Source organism: Crocodylus siamensis, chromosome 6 (genome assembly GCF_052110815.1).
Source record: "Crocodylus siamensis isolate JL-2025a chromosome 6, ASM5211081v1, whole genome shotgun sequence".
Lineage (NCBI taxonomy): Eukaryota > Metazoa > Chordata > Crocodylia > Crocodylidae > Crocodylus > Crocodylus siamensis.
The window spans coordinates 77,339,573-77,356,238 of NC_143400.1; the positions used below are offsets into that span (position 1 = coordinate 77,339,573).

General features: G+C 48.3%; 1 protein-coding gene across 6 annotated transcripts in view; it reads left to right on the forward strand.

Annotated features, from left to right (window-relative positions):
• The window catches only part of SMC4 (structural maintenance of chromosomes 4), a 68,748-nt gene extending 66,299 nt beyond the window's left edge, over window positions 1-2,449 (forward strand). For all 6 annotated transcript variants that reach the window (XM_090051142.1, XM_090051146.1, XM_090051144.1 and 3 more), the window contains one exon: window positions 1,862-2,449. In XM_090051142.1, coding sequence (XP_089907268.1) covers window positions 1,862-2,038 — 177 coding nt within the window. In that variant the 3' untranslated portion in view covers window positions 2,039-2,449. The remainder of the gene's footprint in view (window positions 1-1,861) is intronic.
• Window positions 2,450-16,666: the final 14,217 nt, after the last annotated feature.

A 16,666-nucleotide genomic window follows, 5' to 3' on the forward strand; every position in this document is an offset into this window, starting at 1 on the left:
AGTTTGGCCACTGAGAGCCAAGTTCTACAATTCTTTGGCCCATAGCCTGGTGCAAAAAAGCCTACGTGGGGCCCCCCCCTCCCTGTCCCCTGGCACACTGATGCCAGGGAGTGCACCACACAGTGCACATTTGATTAACCAGCATTCCCCATTCCCGGGGGATGCTGGATAACAGAGCTTTTTGCTGAATTAGTTTTATTATTATTAAAATTTAGCAACTTCACTAATACTTCATACCAAATCAAACTCCATATCCTCTGTGATTAACTTTATTAAATTCTCCATTTTTGTGCAATCAGCATGCACCACTCACTGCGTTTTCATGGACTACCAGCTGTCACTCGTAGTGGTTCATCCAGTGCAGCATGGCTCAACCATATCTGACCCATAGCACCCTGCAAACTGGTCTGTGGGTCTTCCTGCAGGTCTGCAAACACTGTTATTGCTCCCCACCACCAAATTTCAAAGCCCCACGCAGCTGTACCAGGCCCCAGCTGGACCAACCCTGCATAGATAGCTATATCAGGTTCATGGCCCATGTCTCCTGGACTCCTGGTAGAACCTGCTATTCTACCACTAACTATATTTTAACTCTTCAGATGTAGCAAAATATATATAACCTTAAGTTCTATTCATTGTCATTCACCTTGCACTGCATATTTATTCTGTAATAGCAGAAGACCCCTTGTTCCACCCCACTTCCCTCCTATCTAGGAAAATACAATTCTCTGATTCCCAACCAGGGTACCTGGAGACCTTTGCAAAGGTGCCATGCAGTGTTAGCACTGTTAGGTGTACCAACATGATTCACAAGATAAACCCAGAGGGCACATCCAGACAAGCACACATGTACTGTTTGTGGCACCACAGACCCGTCTGCAGTGCTGCAAATTGCATGTGCACGCAGGCATTTGCCACACTGCTAATTAGCAGCATGCTGGGTTTTTTGACACAGGGAGATTCTAGTGTCAAAAAAAACTGCACCAGAAAAAGTGGGGCAGCACACATGGCAGCAGCATGTGCAGCCTAAAGCCAGAGCCTGGCTGGCCAAAGCTGTGCTCCAGCTGCCAGCTAGGTTCTGCATGCTCAGATCACTGCTGCTGGAGCCCCAAGACCCCAGGTAAGGCTGCTAGGGCCAACCCAGGTGCTAGAGTCAGTCTCCCCTACCTGACCCAGAGAGTTTTTCTGCGCACTAACCCCACGTGCAGGGGTGTGTGTTGGGGCAAAAAGGTGGGACAAATTTGTACCACTGCTTCTTTCCCTGCGGCGACTGCATGCCCCTACTCCATATGGACGTAGCCAGAGATTTCAAATAGGAATCCACAACATTAAAAAACATTCTGAACTGTTGTGTTGAGATCTGTGCAATGATAGAATTGCTTTATCATTTTTTGTAGTAAAAAAAATGCATGAAAACTAAGAGCTGACATTTTTCTGAGAGGTGAGACAAGTCCTAAGAAGGTTGAGAACCACTGTTTGACCCGTTCTAACTGATAGTTTGGCATCTTGCCGCCTTGCTAGTCAGTACAGCTATCCTCAGTGATAAATAAGCTTTATGGAATCAGAAGAAAGAGGAAATGAGAGTAACTTCAATGGAATTATTCACATGGGCAAAAGAAGACCAGTGTATTTAAGTACATATGGAATTGGGATTACTTTCCTGCAAGGTCCAAATTTTGTCAAGCTCCATAGAAATTTTGGCCAGTCAGCACTTGAAAAATTGCTAAATAGTTGTAATTATTAGAAGGTTATCCTTTTCTAAAGTACAGTTGTAAATATAAGACTTATTTCCTATAATATCACTACAAAAGAGTATGGACCTTAAAATAATGTAAAATAACGCAAATGTTTTCCATTTCAGGAGCAAACAAAAAATGCACAATTTATCATCATCTCTCTGCGAAATAATATGTTCGAGATTGCAGATAGATTAATTGGAATTTATAAAACATACAACACAACAAAAAGTGTTGCAACAAACCCAAAAGTGATTGCATCTAAAGGACTTGCTGAACTTGGTGCTGTTGGATGCTGCTGAATGCAACATTTCCTATCCAAAAGAAACTGAAATCTTTCTAATGAATATTTTCATTGTATAATTGTTGTTTTGCCTGTTTTGTATAGAAAAAAATGTATGTTTTGTAATTTTTTGTAAATGGATATCTACAAAGCTTTAGACAGATATAGATATTTCAGTATTTGAACAAAAGCCAAAATTTGCATAATCTATTTGCATGATCTATTTTTGATCAACAGTCTACTACACTTAATTTTTTAATGGATACTTAGATCTGTATAAACTTAAGCACAACAGAACTGGTCCCCAAAGTATATTTAGTTCCACTTTAAAATTCCATTCAGTGGGCTTCATATCAGTGTTTTAGGTTCTGTTTATAGTTTTTGAATCGTCTTTTTGTCTTTTACTAAAAATAAACATTAATCTAAAGTTTTTCCCTTTTTAAATATTTCATGCAGAGGTGATTATAAGCCTTCCTGATGGAACTGTAATGTATACAGGTGCCATTACTAAGTGGGAAAGAAAAGAATGTGCATATTTAAATATATACTTGTATTAAAGCAAAATTTGGGGGCCCTGAACAAAAGAAGTCAATGCAGTTGCTGCACTATAGCTCATGCACTTAAAGATGCTTTAAAAGTGAAACTGTAAAAGGAAGATCAACCAGTTTCAGCCATTATTTTATACCACAGCTGCATTAAAAGTACAATAATTCCATGAAGTAACAACTATATTTTTCACTCAGGCATTTTTATGAGACTAAGTAGTACAGAAGTCTACCCAAAAGATATAGACAGGGAGATTAGTCCTTAAGAAGGACGTATGAAATAAGAAATGAAGATCCTGCATGTTCAGACATGTTCCATTCATCATCTTCAAAGCAGCTTCCTCCCGAAAAGAAGCACTTAACTTTCTGTGATTCTAAGGTTGAAAAGGGCCTCAAGAGGTTATCTAGTTCATCCCCCTGCCCAAAGCAGGCCCATTCCCAATTAGATTATCTCAACCAAAGCCTTGTCTAGCTGGATTTTAAAAACCTCCCATGATGGAGTGTGGGGCTATGGCTCAACAACTCAGGAGAGCTAGTTACCAGTACCTAGGAGAAAGCTGAACTCCTCAATGATTACTTTGCCTCGGTCTGTCACTGGACCAAGGGGAAAACCACGCCAGGTAGAGTAGAGGATGAGCACAGTAGGAATAATCGCCTTCCTACTATTGCCATAGAATTGGTGTATGACCAGTTAATAAAATTAGATGTATACAAGTCAGCAGGACCGGAGGATCTTCATCCAAGTGCTGAAAGAGTTGGCCAAAGTCATTGCAGGACCCCTGGCAAAACTCTTCCACAACTCTTGGCACTCTGGAGAAGTCCCTGACAACTGGAAGCAGGCCAGTGTTGTGCCCATCCACAATAATGGCAGGAGGGAGGACCTGGATAACTACAGGCCAAACTTCCATCCTAGGGAGCATCCCAGAAAAGTTAAGGAGTCTGTTTGCGATAAACTTGCAGACGGTAAGGTTTTGAATGACAGCCAGCATGGCTTTGTTGCAGGTAGGTCTTGCCTGACCAACCTCATCTTCTATGACCAGGTGACTTACCACCTGGACATGAGAGAGCAGGTTGACATTGTATACCTAGACTTCCAAAAGGCCTTTGCTCTAGTATCCCAAAATGTCCACAAGAGAAAATTGGAGGATTGTGGGCTTAACTCCAAGACGGTTAGGTGGGTGAAAAACTGGCTGCAGGATAGAACCCAGACAGTAATATTGAATGGCTCTGTGTTGTCCTGGTGAGAAGTGGACAGAGGTGTCCCTCAGGGGTCAGTGCTTGGTCCAGTACTTTTCAACATCTTCCTTAATGATTTGGCTGTGGGGGTGAAGAGCTCCCTGGCCAAGTTCACAGACAACACCAAATATGGGGGAGTGTGGTCATGCTTGAAGATTGGATATAGGTGGACCTAGACAGGCTAGCAAGCTGGGTGGATTGGAACCTGATGAAGTTCAGTGTTGAGAAATGTAAAGTGTTCCATATCAGGACGAGCAACCCCCCAACACACTTACAGGCTTGTGGCACCAAACTGACTAGCACCATGACAGAAAGGGACCTTGGAGTAATAACAGACCACGGTATAAATGAGCCAGCAGCTGTAGCCAGATGGGCAAATAATACTCTAGCATGCAACTCCAGCAAAGCCAAGATGATTCTTCTGCCCTGCTCAGCACTGGTGAGCCCACAGCTGGAATGTTGCATCCAGTTCTGGGCACCACATTTTAACAGGGATGTGGACAAGCTTGAGAGAGTCCAAAGAAGAGCCACCTATGTGATCAGTCTTACACAGTAAGCCATACGAGCCTGCCATTGGAGATCCTAGGCTTCCCAGCCATCTTGGAAGAACCTCATCCCTGGGCTGGGGTAGGAGTAAGTTCTGTTGGGGGTTTGATTGCGTCTCCTGTGCTGGATGATTTAGTAGTTCTGCAGTTGCTTGGTGGGTTTGCATTGGTGGTTGTCCACCCATCCCCTATTGAGCTTCGTTTAAAGCCTGGTGGAGTAGGTAAGCCATTCTGGCCAAGAAGAGCTCCTTCCCCACTGGAGTGAGGTGGAGGCCATCCCTTCCCAGTAGGGTCAGTGCCTCCACCTCGGAAGTGCAGACTATGGTCAAAAAAGCCACAGCCTTCATGATAGCACCAGTGCCAGAGTCTTCTATTGACTTTGTCAGTTTGTCTCTCCCTCCTGTGCCTGTGACCTGTAACCAGGAGGACTGAGGAAAAAAACTACCTGCGCCCCCAAGCTCGAGCCCCATCCCCAGAGCCCTGCAGTCACTCATGACCTGGCTCGTATTGCTCCAAACCGTGTCATTTGTGCCCACATGGATGAGCATGGGGTAGCGATTGGAAGACTGGAAAAGTTTTGGGATTGTCTCAGTTACATCCTGGATACAGGCCCCTGGAAGGCAACAGACCTTAGAGGCCAGGGAGTTGGGGCAGCAGCTTGCTCCCTTCGTCCCCCTCAAAAGGAAGTCACCTGTGCCAATCACTGTGCTTCTTCCTTGTGGCATTTGAAAGTTGAAGGCACTCGGGAGCCAGGAGCAGGGAGAAGAGGAGGGATCCAGGCATACGTGTGTCCCGCACACATGTGTGCCCCCTTACCTGACCAGAAGCGGAGGTGGACACAGCAGCAGTGGGGGCAGCAGCAGCTGATCCCCCTATGGTAAGTGGGGCAGAGGGACCGGACGCAGCTGAGCCGGATCCGGAGGAGAAGCCCCCCTCCAGATCCCTCTTAACTGAGCCAGTAGGGAGCCACACCGTGCCGTGCAAACTGAGTGTGCAAACAGGCACGCTCTGTAAAAGCACACTGGCATTTCTGTCAGGCAAGCAGGAAGGGCCAGGAGGGAGCCAGAAACAAGCAGCAATTCCTAAGATGGTGTCAACACTGAGTGTTGCCAGGGCCCCTGCTGGGGGGGGCACAGCCTTCCTGGGGCTTGTCCGAGGCCTCCACCCAGACAGAGCCCGTGGGGGGGCTGGCATCCCCCCACCCCCTGGCCTGCAGGACTTGCCCAGCAAGGCCTGGGGGGGAAGGGATTGGGGACCCCCACACCTATTCTGCAGGCGCCTGCCTTAAGGCTCTGGAGGTGCAGGTGAAGGAACTCCAGGAGGAGGTTAGCAGGCTGAGGGGAATCAGGGAGGCAGAGGAAGAAATTGACAGCTATTTCCTTTCCCTGCAGGGCCACACACCCAAGGAAGAAGCACCTTGGGAAGTGCGCTCCACTGCAGAGTGGCAGACGGTCACCTCCAGAACCAGGGCTGCTCGTAACATGGCAGTACCAGTTCCCCCAGTCCAGCTGGAGAACAGGTACGAGGCCCTGGCAACACTGGAGGAGAAGGAAGGAGAGGAGGCAACTGGACAGAAGGCAACTCTACACTCTCCACAATCTGAGCAGGACGAAGGAACTAAGCAGTCCAGGAGGAAAAAACATCGAGTGATCGTCATAGGCGACTCCATCCTGAGGTACCATCTAACCTGGTACCTGGTGCACAGCCCCACCAGGGAAGATGCCTTGTTGGACCTGGTGCTGGCCATGGGTGACAACCTGGTGAGGGGGCTGCGGGTGCTCGACCACCTGGGCAACAGCAATCATCGCCTGCTGGAATTCACTATCCAGCGTAAGGTGGCAAAGGCCTGAGCAAGGCAGCAGCCCTAGATTTCAGAAGGGTGGACTTCAATGAGCTAAGAATAGTCAGGGAAGCACTGAGGTCCCGGTGGGGAGGGGAGCCAGGTGTCCAAGAAGAGTGGTCGCTCCTTAAGGAGATGATCCTCCAAGCTGAAAGGGAGGTAATCCCAACACGGATCAAAGGGAGCAGGAGGGCGCAAAAGCCCCCATGGCTCACCAAAAGCATTCAGGAATGTCTCCTAGCTAAAAGGGAGGCATACACCCAATGTAAGGGAGGGGCCATCACCGGGGGGGATTATACCGCGGTTGCTCAGGGATGCAGGGGGGCAGTCAGGAAGACCAAGGCAGAGATGGAACTGGGACTAGCCTCCTCAATCAAGGACAAGAAGTCCTTTTTTAAATACATAGGGGGCAACAAGAAGGTTCTGGGTAACGAACCCCTGCAGGACATGCTAGGAAATTTGGTCATCACACCAGACAACAGGGCTAACATTCAACAATTTCTTTGCCTCCATTTTCCTGAGCAGGGACCGGAACAGCCACCGCCCCCCCAAGCCCCTTTAGACCCCAGGGGAGGCGCACCTAGGCCAAGGGTAACTGAGAAACTAGTTAGGCAACTTCTGGAGGGACTGGATGTATTCAAATCAGCTGGTCCGGACGATCACCTTCGAGTACTGAGGGAACTGGCTGAGGTCATTGCGGAACCCCTGGAATGGCTTTACGAGCACTTGTGGTGCTCTGGTGTGGTGCGAGAGGACTGGAAGAGGGCCAACGTGGTCCCAATCTTCAAAAAGGGGAGGAAGGAGGACCCGGGAAACTATAGGACAGTTAGTCTTACCTCGATCCTGGGCAAGCTTTTTGAGAGAATTATTCTGGCACATATCCATGAAGGGCCAGCAGGGGAGATTATGCTTAGGGACAACCAACAAGGTTCATCAGTGGCAGGTCCTGTCAGACCAACCTGGTGGCCTTCTACGACCAGATCACCAAATCCTTAGACGCAGGGGTAGCAGTGGATGTTGTCTTTCTGGACTTTTGGAAGGCCTTCGACACGGTCTCTCACCCCATTCTCATTAAGAAACTGGGGGGCTGTGGTGTCGACACCCACACAGTCAAATGGGTCGCCAACTGGCTGGAGGGCTGCACCCAGACAGTGGTGGTAGATGGGTCATTTTCGACCTGGAGGGATGTGGGCAGCGGGGTCCCCCAGGGCTTAGTCGTTGGGCCTGCACTGTTCAACGTCTTCATCAGTGACTTGGACGAGGGGGTAAAAAGCACCCTGTTCAAATTTGCTGATGACGCTAAGATGTGGGGGGATGTGGGCATGCTAGAAGGGAGGAATAGGCTGCAATCAGACCTAGACAGGTTACAGGGGTGGGTGGTTGAGAATAGGATGGGATTCAACATTGACAAGTGCAAAGTGATGCACCTGGGCAGGAACAACCATACCTACAGGCTGGGGAACTTCCTTCTCGTCAGTGCAGAGGCAGAAAAGGATCTTGGAGTCATCATTGATGCCAAGATGAACATGGGCAGGCAGTGTGGGGATGCAGTCAGGAAGGCCAACCATAGCACAGATGCATCTCAAGCAGGTCCAAGGAGGTGATACTCCCCCTCTATGCAGCACTGGTTAGGCCGCAGCTGGAGTACTGCATCCAGTTCTGGGTGCCGCACTTCAAGAGGGGTGTGGACGATATGGAGAGGGTCCAGAGGAGGGCCACTCGCATGATCGGGGGGCAGCAGGCATTGGGGAAGTCCCTGTACCAGGGAGTGACCAGGAATAACGGTCACAAGCAGAAGGTAGATTCAGGCTAGATATCAGGAGGCACCACTTCATGGTTAGGGTGGCTAGGATCTGGAACCAACTTCCAAGAGAAGTGGTCCTGGCTCCTACCCTGGGGGGTGTTTAAGAGGGGCTGGATGTCCAGTATCCCCAGGACTCTTGCCTGCCATGGCAGGGGGTCCGACTCGATGATCTGCTCAGGTCCCTTCCGACCCTAGAAACTATGAAACTGCTATAGAAGGCAGTCAGTTTGGTCAGGCATGACTTGCCCCTGGTGAATCCATGCTGACTGTTCCTAATGCCCTTTTTCTCTTCTAAGTGCTTAAAAATGGATTCCATGAGGATCTACTCCATGATCTACTACATGCCCAGCTTTTCTAGATAGTCCCTCACCTGTTCTTTCACCGCTGTTGGCTGCTCATCTCCTCCCCAAACTGTTCTGCCCGGTGCAGTATGGGAGCTGACCTTGCCTGTGAAGACCAAAGCAAAAATAAGCATTGAGCATTTCAGCCCTTTCTTCACCATCACAAGGTTGCCTCCCCCATTCAGTAAGGGCCCCCACTTTCCCTGATCCTCCTCTTGCTACTGACATACTTCTAGAAACTCTTCTTGTTCCCCTTCACATCCCTTGCCAGCTGCAACTCCAATTATGTTTTGCCCTTCCTGGCTTTATCCCTGCATGCCCGAGCAATGCTCTTATATTCTTCCCTAGTTATTTGTCCAAGTTTCCACCTTTATAAGCTTCCTTTTTGTGATTTAGTTTACTAAAGAGTTCCCTGCTAAGCCATGCCATTATTTTGCTATACTTGCTAGTTTTCTTGTACTTTGGGATGGTTTGTTCCTGCACTCTCAGTACACATTCTTTAAACAAATCCATACTCTCCTGGACTCCTCTCCCATTCTGTCTGGCTTCCCAGGGGATCCTGCCCATGAGTTCCCCGAGTCAAAGTCTGCTTTTCTGAAGTTCAGGGTCCTTACTCTGCTGTTCTCTGCTTCCTTTCCTCAGGATCCTGTACTCTCATCTCGTCACTGCTGCCCAAGGTGCCATCCACTACTACGTCCCCCAGCAATTCTTCCCTGTTTGTGAGCAGCAGGTCGAAAGGAGCATGAGCCCTAGTTGGCCACTCCAGCACTTGCACCAGGAAGTTGCCCCCAACACTCCCCAAAACTTCCTGGATTGCCTGCGCACTGCTGTATTGCCTTCCCAGCAGATGTCAGGGTGAATTAAGTTCCCCATGAGAACGAGGGCCTGTGATCTGGAAACTTCCACTGGCTGCTTGAAGAAAGCCTCATCCACCACTTCCCTGGTCTATGGCAGACACTCATCATGATATCACCCTTGTTGCTGTCCCCTCTGACCCTGACCCAGAGACTCTCAACAGGCCTATCTCCAGCTTCATACTGGAGCTCTGGGCAATCATACAGCTCTTTTACATAAAGTGCAACTCCTTTTCCTCTTCTCCTCTGCCTGTCCTTCCTGAACAGTTTGTATCCATCCATGACCATGCTCCAGTCATGCAAGCTATCCCACCACATCTCGTATCATTAGTTGTCTCTGCGAAAGACCCTATGAAGGGAGGTTGAGAGATCTGGATCTCTTCAGCCTTTACAAAAGACGGTTGAGGAGTGACCTTGTAGCCGCCTATAAGTTTATCAGGGGAGGACAGCAGGGAATCGGGGATGCACTGTTTACCAGTAACTAGGAATAATGGGTACAAACTAGTGGAGACTAGATTTAGGTTATAATTAGGAAGACATTTTTTACAGTAAGGGTGGCCAGAATCTGGAGACACAAATCCAGTTTGAGAACTGAAACAAACTAAGCACTACAGAGATGCTTAATGGATCTTCTAGACCAGTGGTTCCCAACCTTTTTTGTCCACACCCCCACTGCTGGGAGTGGAGTGCAGCAGTGGTGCAGGGGTGAGGTTGCTCCCAGCATGCAGCGTGGCTCCTCTTTTCTCCGTGGCGCCGCCGGCATTGCCCCACTGACCCTCATTTGGGTCGCGACCTGGGGTCGGGTACTGCTGTTCTAGACTGAGCACTGAATCCCACTGGGTAGAGTGGTTTTCTTTAATCTTTACTATTCTATAGAGGAACCTCTGAGAACCCTGTAAGATAATATAGTCCTTGGCCTGTTGTGACTCATAAAACTTTTCTAAAAAGCGTATATAACTATATGGTCTCAAATAATATATAATTAACAGTTATAATTCCTGTTCGATGATGATATTTTTGAGCTTTAACATATCTTAAATTAAAACTATATGTAGGGCTTTTTAAAAAAAGCATCTCAACAAAAAATTAAAAATATGATTAAATACAAAATATGAATAAATACAAAAAATCCAATTTTTTAAGTTTACCAATTACCATGGGGATTTTTCTGTTAGTCTCACCACTCATTTGATTCAATTACTTTCAGCTTTTTGAAACTCATCCTTTGATAGCACTACCCATTTATACAATTGTTGGTTTGGATTTACCTTTACATTGGTTGTCGTTAATGACCGCTTACATGTAAGCAAACACTACTTTTAGTTCTGTTATCGATTATTCTAACTGTCCAGGTGAGGCCTAAGAAAGAATTTTGAGGCAACATTTTGAGCAAGAAACTTGTCACTCCGGACTCTGGGTTTCACTAACTGCCCCTTGAACAAGAGGGGAAGCAACTGAGTGTGCTGTTTCCCTGAAGGCAACCTTGCAAAGCAAGCAGCATATTGGTAGCAGTGCTCCAGTCTGCTCTTACTCCTTCAGAGAAATGGAGTGCTGACTTAAGAGCAAGTGCGAAGCTCTAACTGCTGTGCAGGCCTGATTCTGTGGCACTTCAGCCTTCTGGGTCTCAGATGGTGCATCATGGAGCAAGGTTTCTTTTTCCCTGACTCAGAGCCTCAGTACCACTGAACGTTAGGGACTACACACTGCATAGTTCACATCTCCTGACTCCTGACCTGTTAACACACCCATTGCTGCACATACATATTTTCCCCATAGCACCATTTGCTGTTCCTACCACTTCGTTGTCTCGTTTGGCACTTGTCTGCATTTGTTTAAATAAAACAATCACTTTATTTGTTCAATGAGTTGTGGCACTACTCCCTGCATACATTCATGAAATACTCCCTACCTGCCTCATACACTTGCCTGATTGTTTCAAGTATATGACCAAGCTCTTCTGCATGAGTTTCTTCAGGTTGTCATCAGGGAATGCTGACTACAGTCACTCGATCCACTGAGAGAGCTGCTCAGATTCCTTTGGCCATTCGTAGTCCCTCAGATTCTGCACAGCATACAGCAGATCAGCAATATCCTGAAAACGTAATGATTGGATGCATCCAACCAAACATTCAGCATCTATACATATACATATACACACACATATATATACACACACACATATATATATATAAAATAATCAACCATTGTTTTAGCTGCTTAAATCAGTAGCTGAATGGTTATTTTCTGGAGTTGAGGTGCCCTGTGTATGACTCTGAGTACAAAAGCCTCAAGAGACATGAAAAAAACCATCCTCTGATGACTGCACAAGCGTCATACTGCAGATTCATCAGTAAATTTCCCATAACTAACTCGTCACCAGCCAATAGCTGTTGAGTTTCCAACTCCCGTATCACAATTGGTGCTTGCTTTTCCACGCTCGAAGACATTATCAGGCAGGCCAGGAGATGGCAATGCCACAACCACTGCTCCTCCCCTGCAGTGCCACCTCTTCTCCCCACCATTATCACAGAAGCTCCCTGGCTCCAGAGATCAGATAAAACGGTTGCATCTGGGCCATACGTGACCACTCCACAGACAGTTTCCTCAGCTCAGGTTTGCATAGATCAGTTCGGTTTTACTCTGTCTGCAGCACTACCATCTCCAACCACTCTGCACTTTTTTCCCCACACCCAGAATTAGTATTAGACAGTCTGGAGATGGTGCCAATGCAAATCACCATCATTCATATTGAGGGGGCTCTCTCCTTTCAATAGACCATAAATGTTTTCAGAGAGCATACCATAGAATTCTACCATGTGCTTTGTGAGATCTTTGGCCACCATGGTCTTTTCTATGGCTCTAGCACAAGTCACCTCACCCAGGTGGATATTCATGCAGGCAAGGGTAATGAGGAATCTGCAGATTCAGCAATGCAATCCCCTGTACATCGCCAGAACTTAACAGCATTCTGCATTCAGCAAGATCACAAATGCCACATGCCCTTGGGGGGTACAGCAAGATCCCGCCGGCAGTGGCAGCACTGTCAGCAGTGGCAAGCGGGGAGCTCCCACAGGCAGCCCCAGCACACAGCAACCACCCACAGACACCACTGGTAGCATCAGCAGCAGCAATCGGACTGCACGCAAACACCGCCAGCAGTGTTGGCAGTGAGGCAGGGGGGAGGTGGCGGTGAGCAGTGACCAGCCACGAGGCGCCACGAATAGTGGTTGGCAACAGCAATTGCAGACTGTCCACAGACACCATTGGCAGTGTCGGCAGAGAGGCGGGGTGGCAAGCGGTGACCGCCCGCAGGCGCCACTGACAGTGCTGGCGGTACCTTTTTGCAAAGGGTGCACATGTACCCACTCCACATTGCCAATGAGCAAGATCACACAAAGGCATCTCTGCTGTACAAACATGAAATGGGGCTGTCCCTTTGGCCTTCACTGGCTTTGTGACCAATGGAAGTTAAAACCTAAGATTTCCAAAAACCTTGGGCCAAATTTACAGTATTTACTTTTATCCCACAAAGAATCAGGGGAGGCATAGTTGCAAGCAGAGCTATTAAGATACATGTGCAGCCCCATCCTTTAGCATGAAGCAGAGTCCATACCAGGGCTGTGCAAAATGGCTATGTTTCGTTTTGGATTTGGCCATTTTGGAGGACAGCGATTCATTTTGAATCACTGCTCTGTTTCGATTCGGCTGAATCTGTTTCAGAGTTTCAGCACTGATTCAGAGATTGGGATCAGCTGGGTGGCTCTACCTGGCTGTGCCTGCCTCTGCCCTGGCAGGGGGAGCCACGGGAGAAGCCCCCTTATGGCAGCCCTGCCCAGCCCCAGCCGTAGTGGTGATTGGGACTTCTGAGGACTCGTGGCAGTGCCCACTCCCCCCCACCCGCACAGTGGGGGTAGTGGGAACTGCCCCCCCCACCCCCACATGGCAGCTGTTGTATTGCGCAGGTGCAGCATGGCTCAGCAGGGCACCGTGCACTGTTTGGGAGCTGGGGCTGAGCAATGCCAGGCTCCAGCTAACTACTGGAGCTCCCCAGCTCCTGGACAGTGTGTGGTTCCCTGCTGAGCCATGCTGCACCTGTGCAATGTGACAGCTGCCACATGGGTGCCAGACAGGGAATAGCAATCCCTGCTGCCCCCCACTGCATGGGGGGCTCTGCCATGAGCCCTCAGAGGTCCCAATCACCACTGCTGTAGCCAGTGAGTGCAGGAGTTTTGTAGGTGGGCCCTGGCACCACTCAGCCCCAGCAGCCCCAGCTCCCAGACAGCACACAGTGCTCTGCCAAGCTGTGCTGCACCTGCCACGTGGGGGGCAATCCCTGCTGCCCCCACTGGTTCTGCCATGAGTGCTCAGAGGCCCCAACTACTACTGCTGCAGCCAGTGAGTGCATTTTGGTTTTTTTTAAAAGCAGTGGCGATTGGAGCCTCTGGGCACTCGTGGCAGAGACCCCCCCTTCAGCTTGGGGCAGTAGGGATCACCCTTCCCCCCCCCCCGCCACTTGACACCTGCACAGCAGCTGTTGCATTGTGCGGGTGCAGCAGGGCCCTGCACGCTGTCTGGGAGCTGGGGCTGAGCGGTGTTGGGCTCCAGCTGCCAGAGCGTGTGGTGCTGTGCTGCACCCACGCGATGCGACAGCTGCTTTGAGGATGCCAAGCAGAGGAGGGGGGCAACTTCTGCTGTTCCCCACTGCATGTGGGGGCTCTGCCACAAGCCCTCAGAGGCCCCAATTGCCACTGCTGCAGCTGGTGAATGCAGGGCTTTGTTGTTGTTGTTTTTAAAGTGTCTGGAGGCTGGGGCCAGGCAGGGGATGGGGCCCCTCTGGCCGTGCCAGCCTCTGCTTCAGCAGGGGGAGCCGCAGGAGAATCCCTGATGGCTGCCCTGCCCGGCCCCATCCCCCACCCAGCCCCAGCTTCTTGGCACTTTTAAAGGAGGGCTGTGCCATACTATTCCCAGGGGCGTCTCCAAAACATTTCAGAAATATTTTGGATAGTTTTGTTTCAGAGCCTTCCAGTTCATTTCAGATTTGGCATTTCGGTCACCAAAATGGGCCAAAACACCTCCGAAATGAAACAGCTGCTGAAATTTTGCACAGCTCTATTCCGTACCACCTTTCATGTTCCCCCTTGTGCCCCTCCCCACCCCCCCCCCGTTGATTGGCAGGAAAGTGAAAGCCATGTTTTTGAACATGGAGTGGTTTTTGCCTCCCCAGTGGTCAGCAACAAGCATCAGAGCCACCAGGGTCCCTCAGCCAATCAGTGGAAGGAGGCAAAAATGGCATCCTATTTAAAACAGCAGTTTTCACCTCCCTGCCAATCAGAAATGAGCTGCAAGTGTGGTCCTTTCACCAATCAGTGGTAGAGGGGCACATGGGGGAACCTACAAGATTAAAGGAGCCACAGCACAGCCCACTTCTGCTGTGAATTTGGTAGGACCTTACTTTTACAGTAATTGTATACTGAAGGCTGCTGTTTACAATGTGCTGGTGCTCAAGCACCCACCCCCAAACCTGTCATCTATATTTTATATGCATGTTGGTCAGTAGGGAACACATGGTAAAATGTATAAGTAAAATCTACCCGCTTGGTGTCATGGAAGCAGTTAAAAAACTATGCATGTGTGCTCGTCTCTAGACAGTTCCACGGTTAGGAAGGAACTCAATGAGAAATGGCTTCTATCCTTAGCCGAAACTAACCCTACCATTTCCCAGCTCCATTCATCTTATGCAATACCGATTCAAAGTGGGGGTGGCAGTGCGGGTTAAATGCACAGACAATGATTACTGTATATTAACTTTTCAGTTCAAAATATTTTAACAGGCTTAGCAAATAATATACTGCATATACTTCTCTCTTTGTAACTTCCAGACAAATTAAATGATATAGAATGGCAGATTAAATAATTTGCCAGGCAAACAGAATGAATTATATACTGTTACGGATATTAAAGCAGTTTCCCAGACTGCACTGCAAGTCCTAAGGGCTGTATCAGGTACATGAAAAATTCTCCAAATGAGATTTCTGGGTAGGACAGCTTTTCAACCAAGTACCCCAACAATTCTCCCAGCCCTCTCCCTTCCTTAAAATGTTATTTGCTCACTAGATGATTTAGAAATCTGGGTATATAAATGCAATTCCACCAACAGCCTGAAAAAAATTGGTGTTTCTTCCACTCTGGGAATCATGGAATAATATGCTTCTTCAACCTGTTAAAATCGAAACTGGTAACTGATCCAACTATCTGAAACAACCCTCCCCAACCCCAATCCCAATCCCCCAAACATTTCAAGAGAATTAAATATGAGATTCTTACTAAGGTCTGTTCCATTTCTAGATAAGCTCTGAATAGGGCAGGCCAGGCCAGTGTAAGGAAAAAGAAAACCGTAATAAGTTGGTATGTGATTGTCTTATGGTAGGGGTATCAAACTCACCTGGCCCTGCAGGCTAAATGAGTGGCATGGAACTAGTCCACAGGCTGAATCAGGCCCACGGGGCCCCCTCCCCACTACTCCTGATCCAGCAGAGGTAGTACCTCCCTTCCTGTGCAAGGCACTGCATGTGGTGTAGCCTGGAATTACATGCAGTGTGTGCCATGGGTGCCCAGGCACTGCATGCAGGGATGGTCCAGGCATAGTAAAAGGGACTCCACAGGCTGTATATATCTGACCCCCTGCTGGCATGGAACAAAGCAAGGATTTTTTTTTTCCTTCTGTACTGAGGGATCAGGGGGAGAAAGAATGCTCTTTTCTTGGAAAATCTTTCCAACTCAGCTATTCCAAAGTCAGAACACAGGACACTTGGGGAGATCTTCAATCAGCACAGAAGAAACAATGGAGACTTGGAGACAATTTGCTATCAGATATAACAGCGATTTGTAAGCACCTGGAGTAAGAAAAAAGCAAAAGGATGAACAAAACAGGAGACTTTGCCACTTGTCTTGACAATGGTCAAGGGAATGAGAATCAGGATTGGGCATTACAGTACTTACTCACAAACCACACACACATCCCCCACCAAATTAGCCCTCTGAAATTGGGGTGCATGTCTTAAACGGGGAAGCTAATTTTCTATGCTGGAATAGAAGCATGCAAAGACTTACCTTCATCTTCCTTCTTTCCCAGACAACAAGCAGCAGAGGCAGAGCCCACTGTTCAGCCAGAGCTAGGGTTAACCCTCTGATAGCCACTTTCAAATTGGAAGTAGTTTTTGGCTCAGCAGCCAAGAGCTGCTGCCGATTTAGCAACTGCGAGAGGGTTAGCTCTAGCATTTGCCTAAGCAGGACTAAGAGGGGAATGAGCTGAAAATTATGTTCTCTCCCTCGCTCTACAGATCAACTTTTGGCCATGACTCTTGAACAAGTTTTATTTTACTCATTCTGCCAAAGCGCGTGTCTTATTCGGAGGCATGTGGCTTGTGAGAAAATACTGTATTTTAGCCCGTGGTCCCCTAATGGTCATAAGAAAACAGTCCC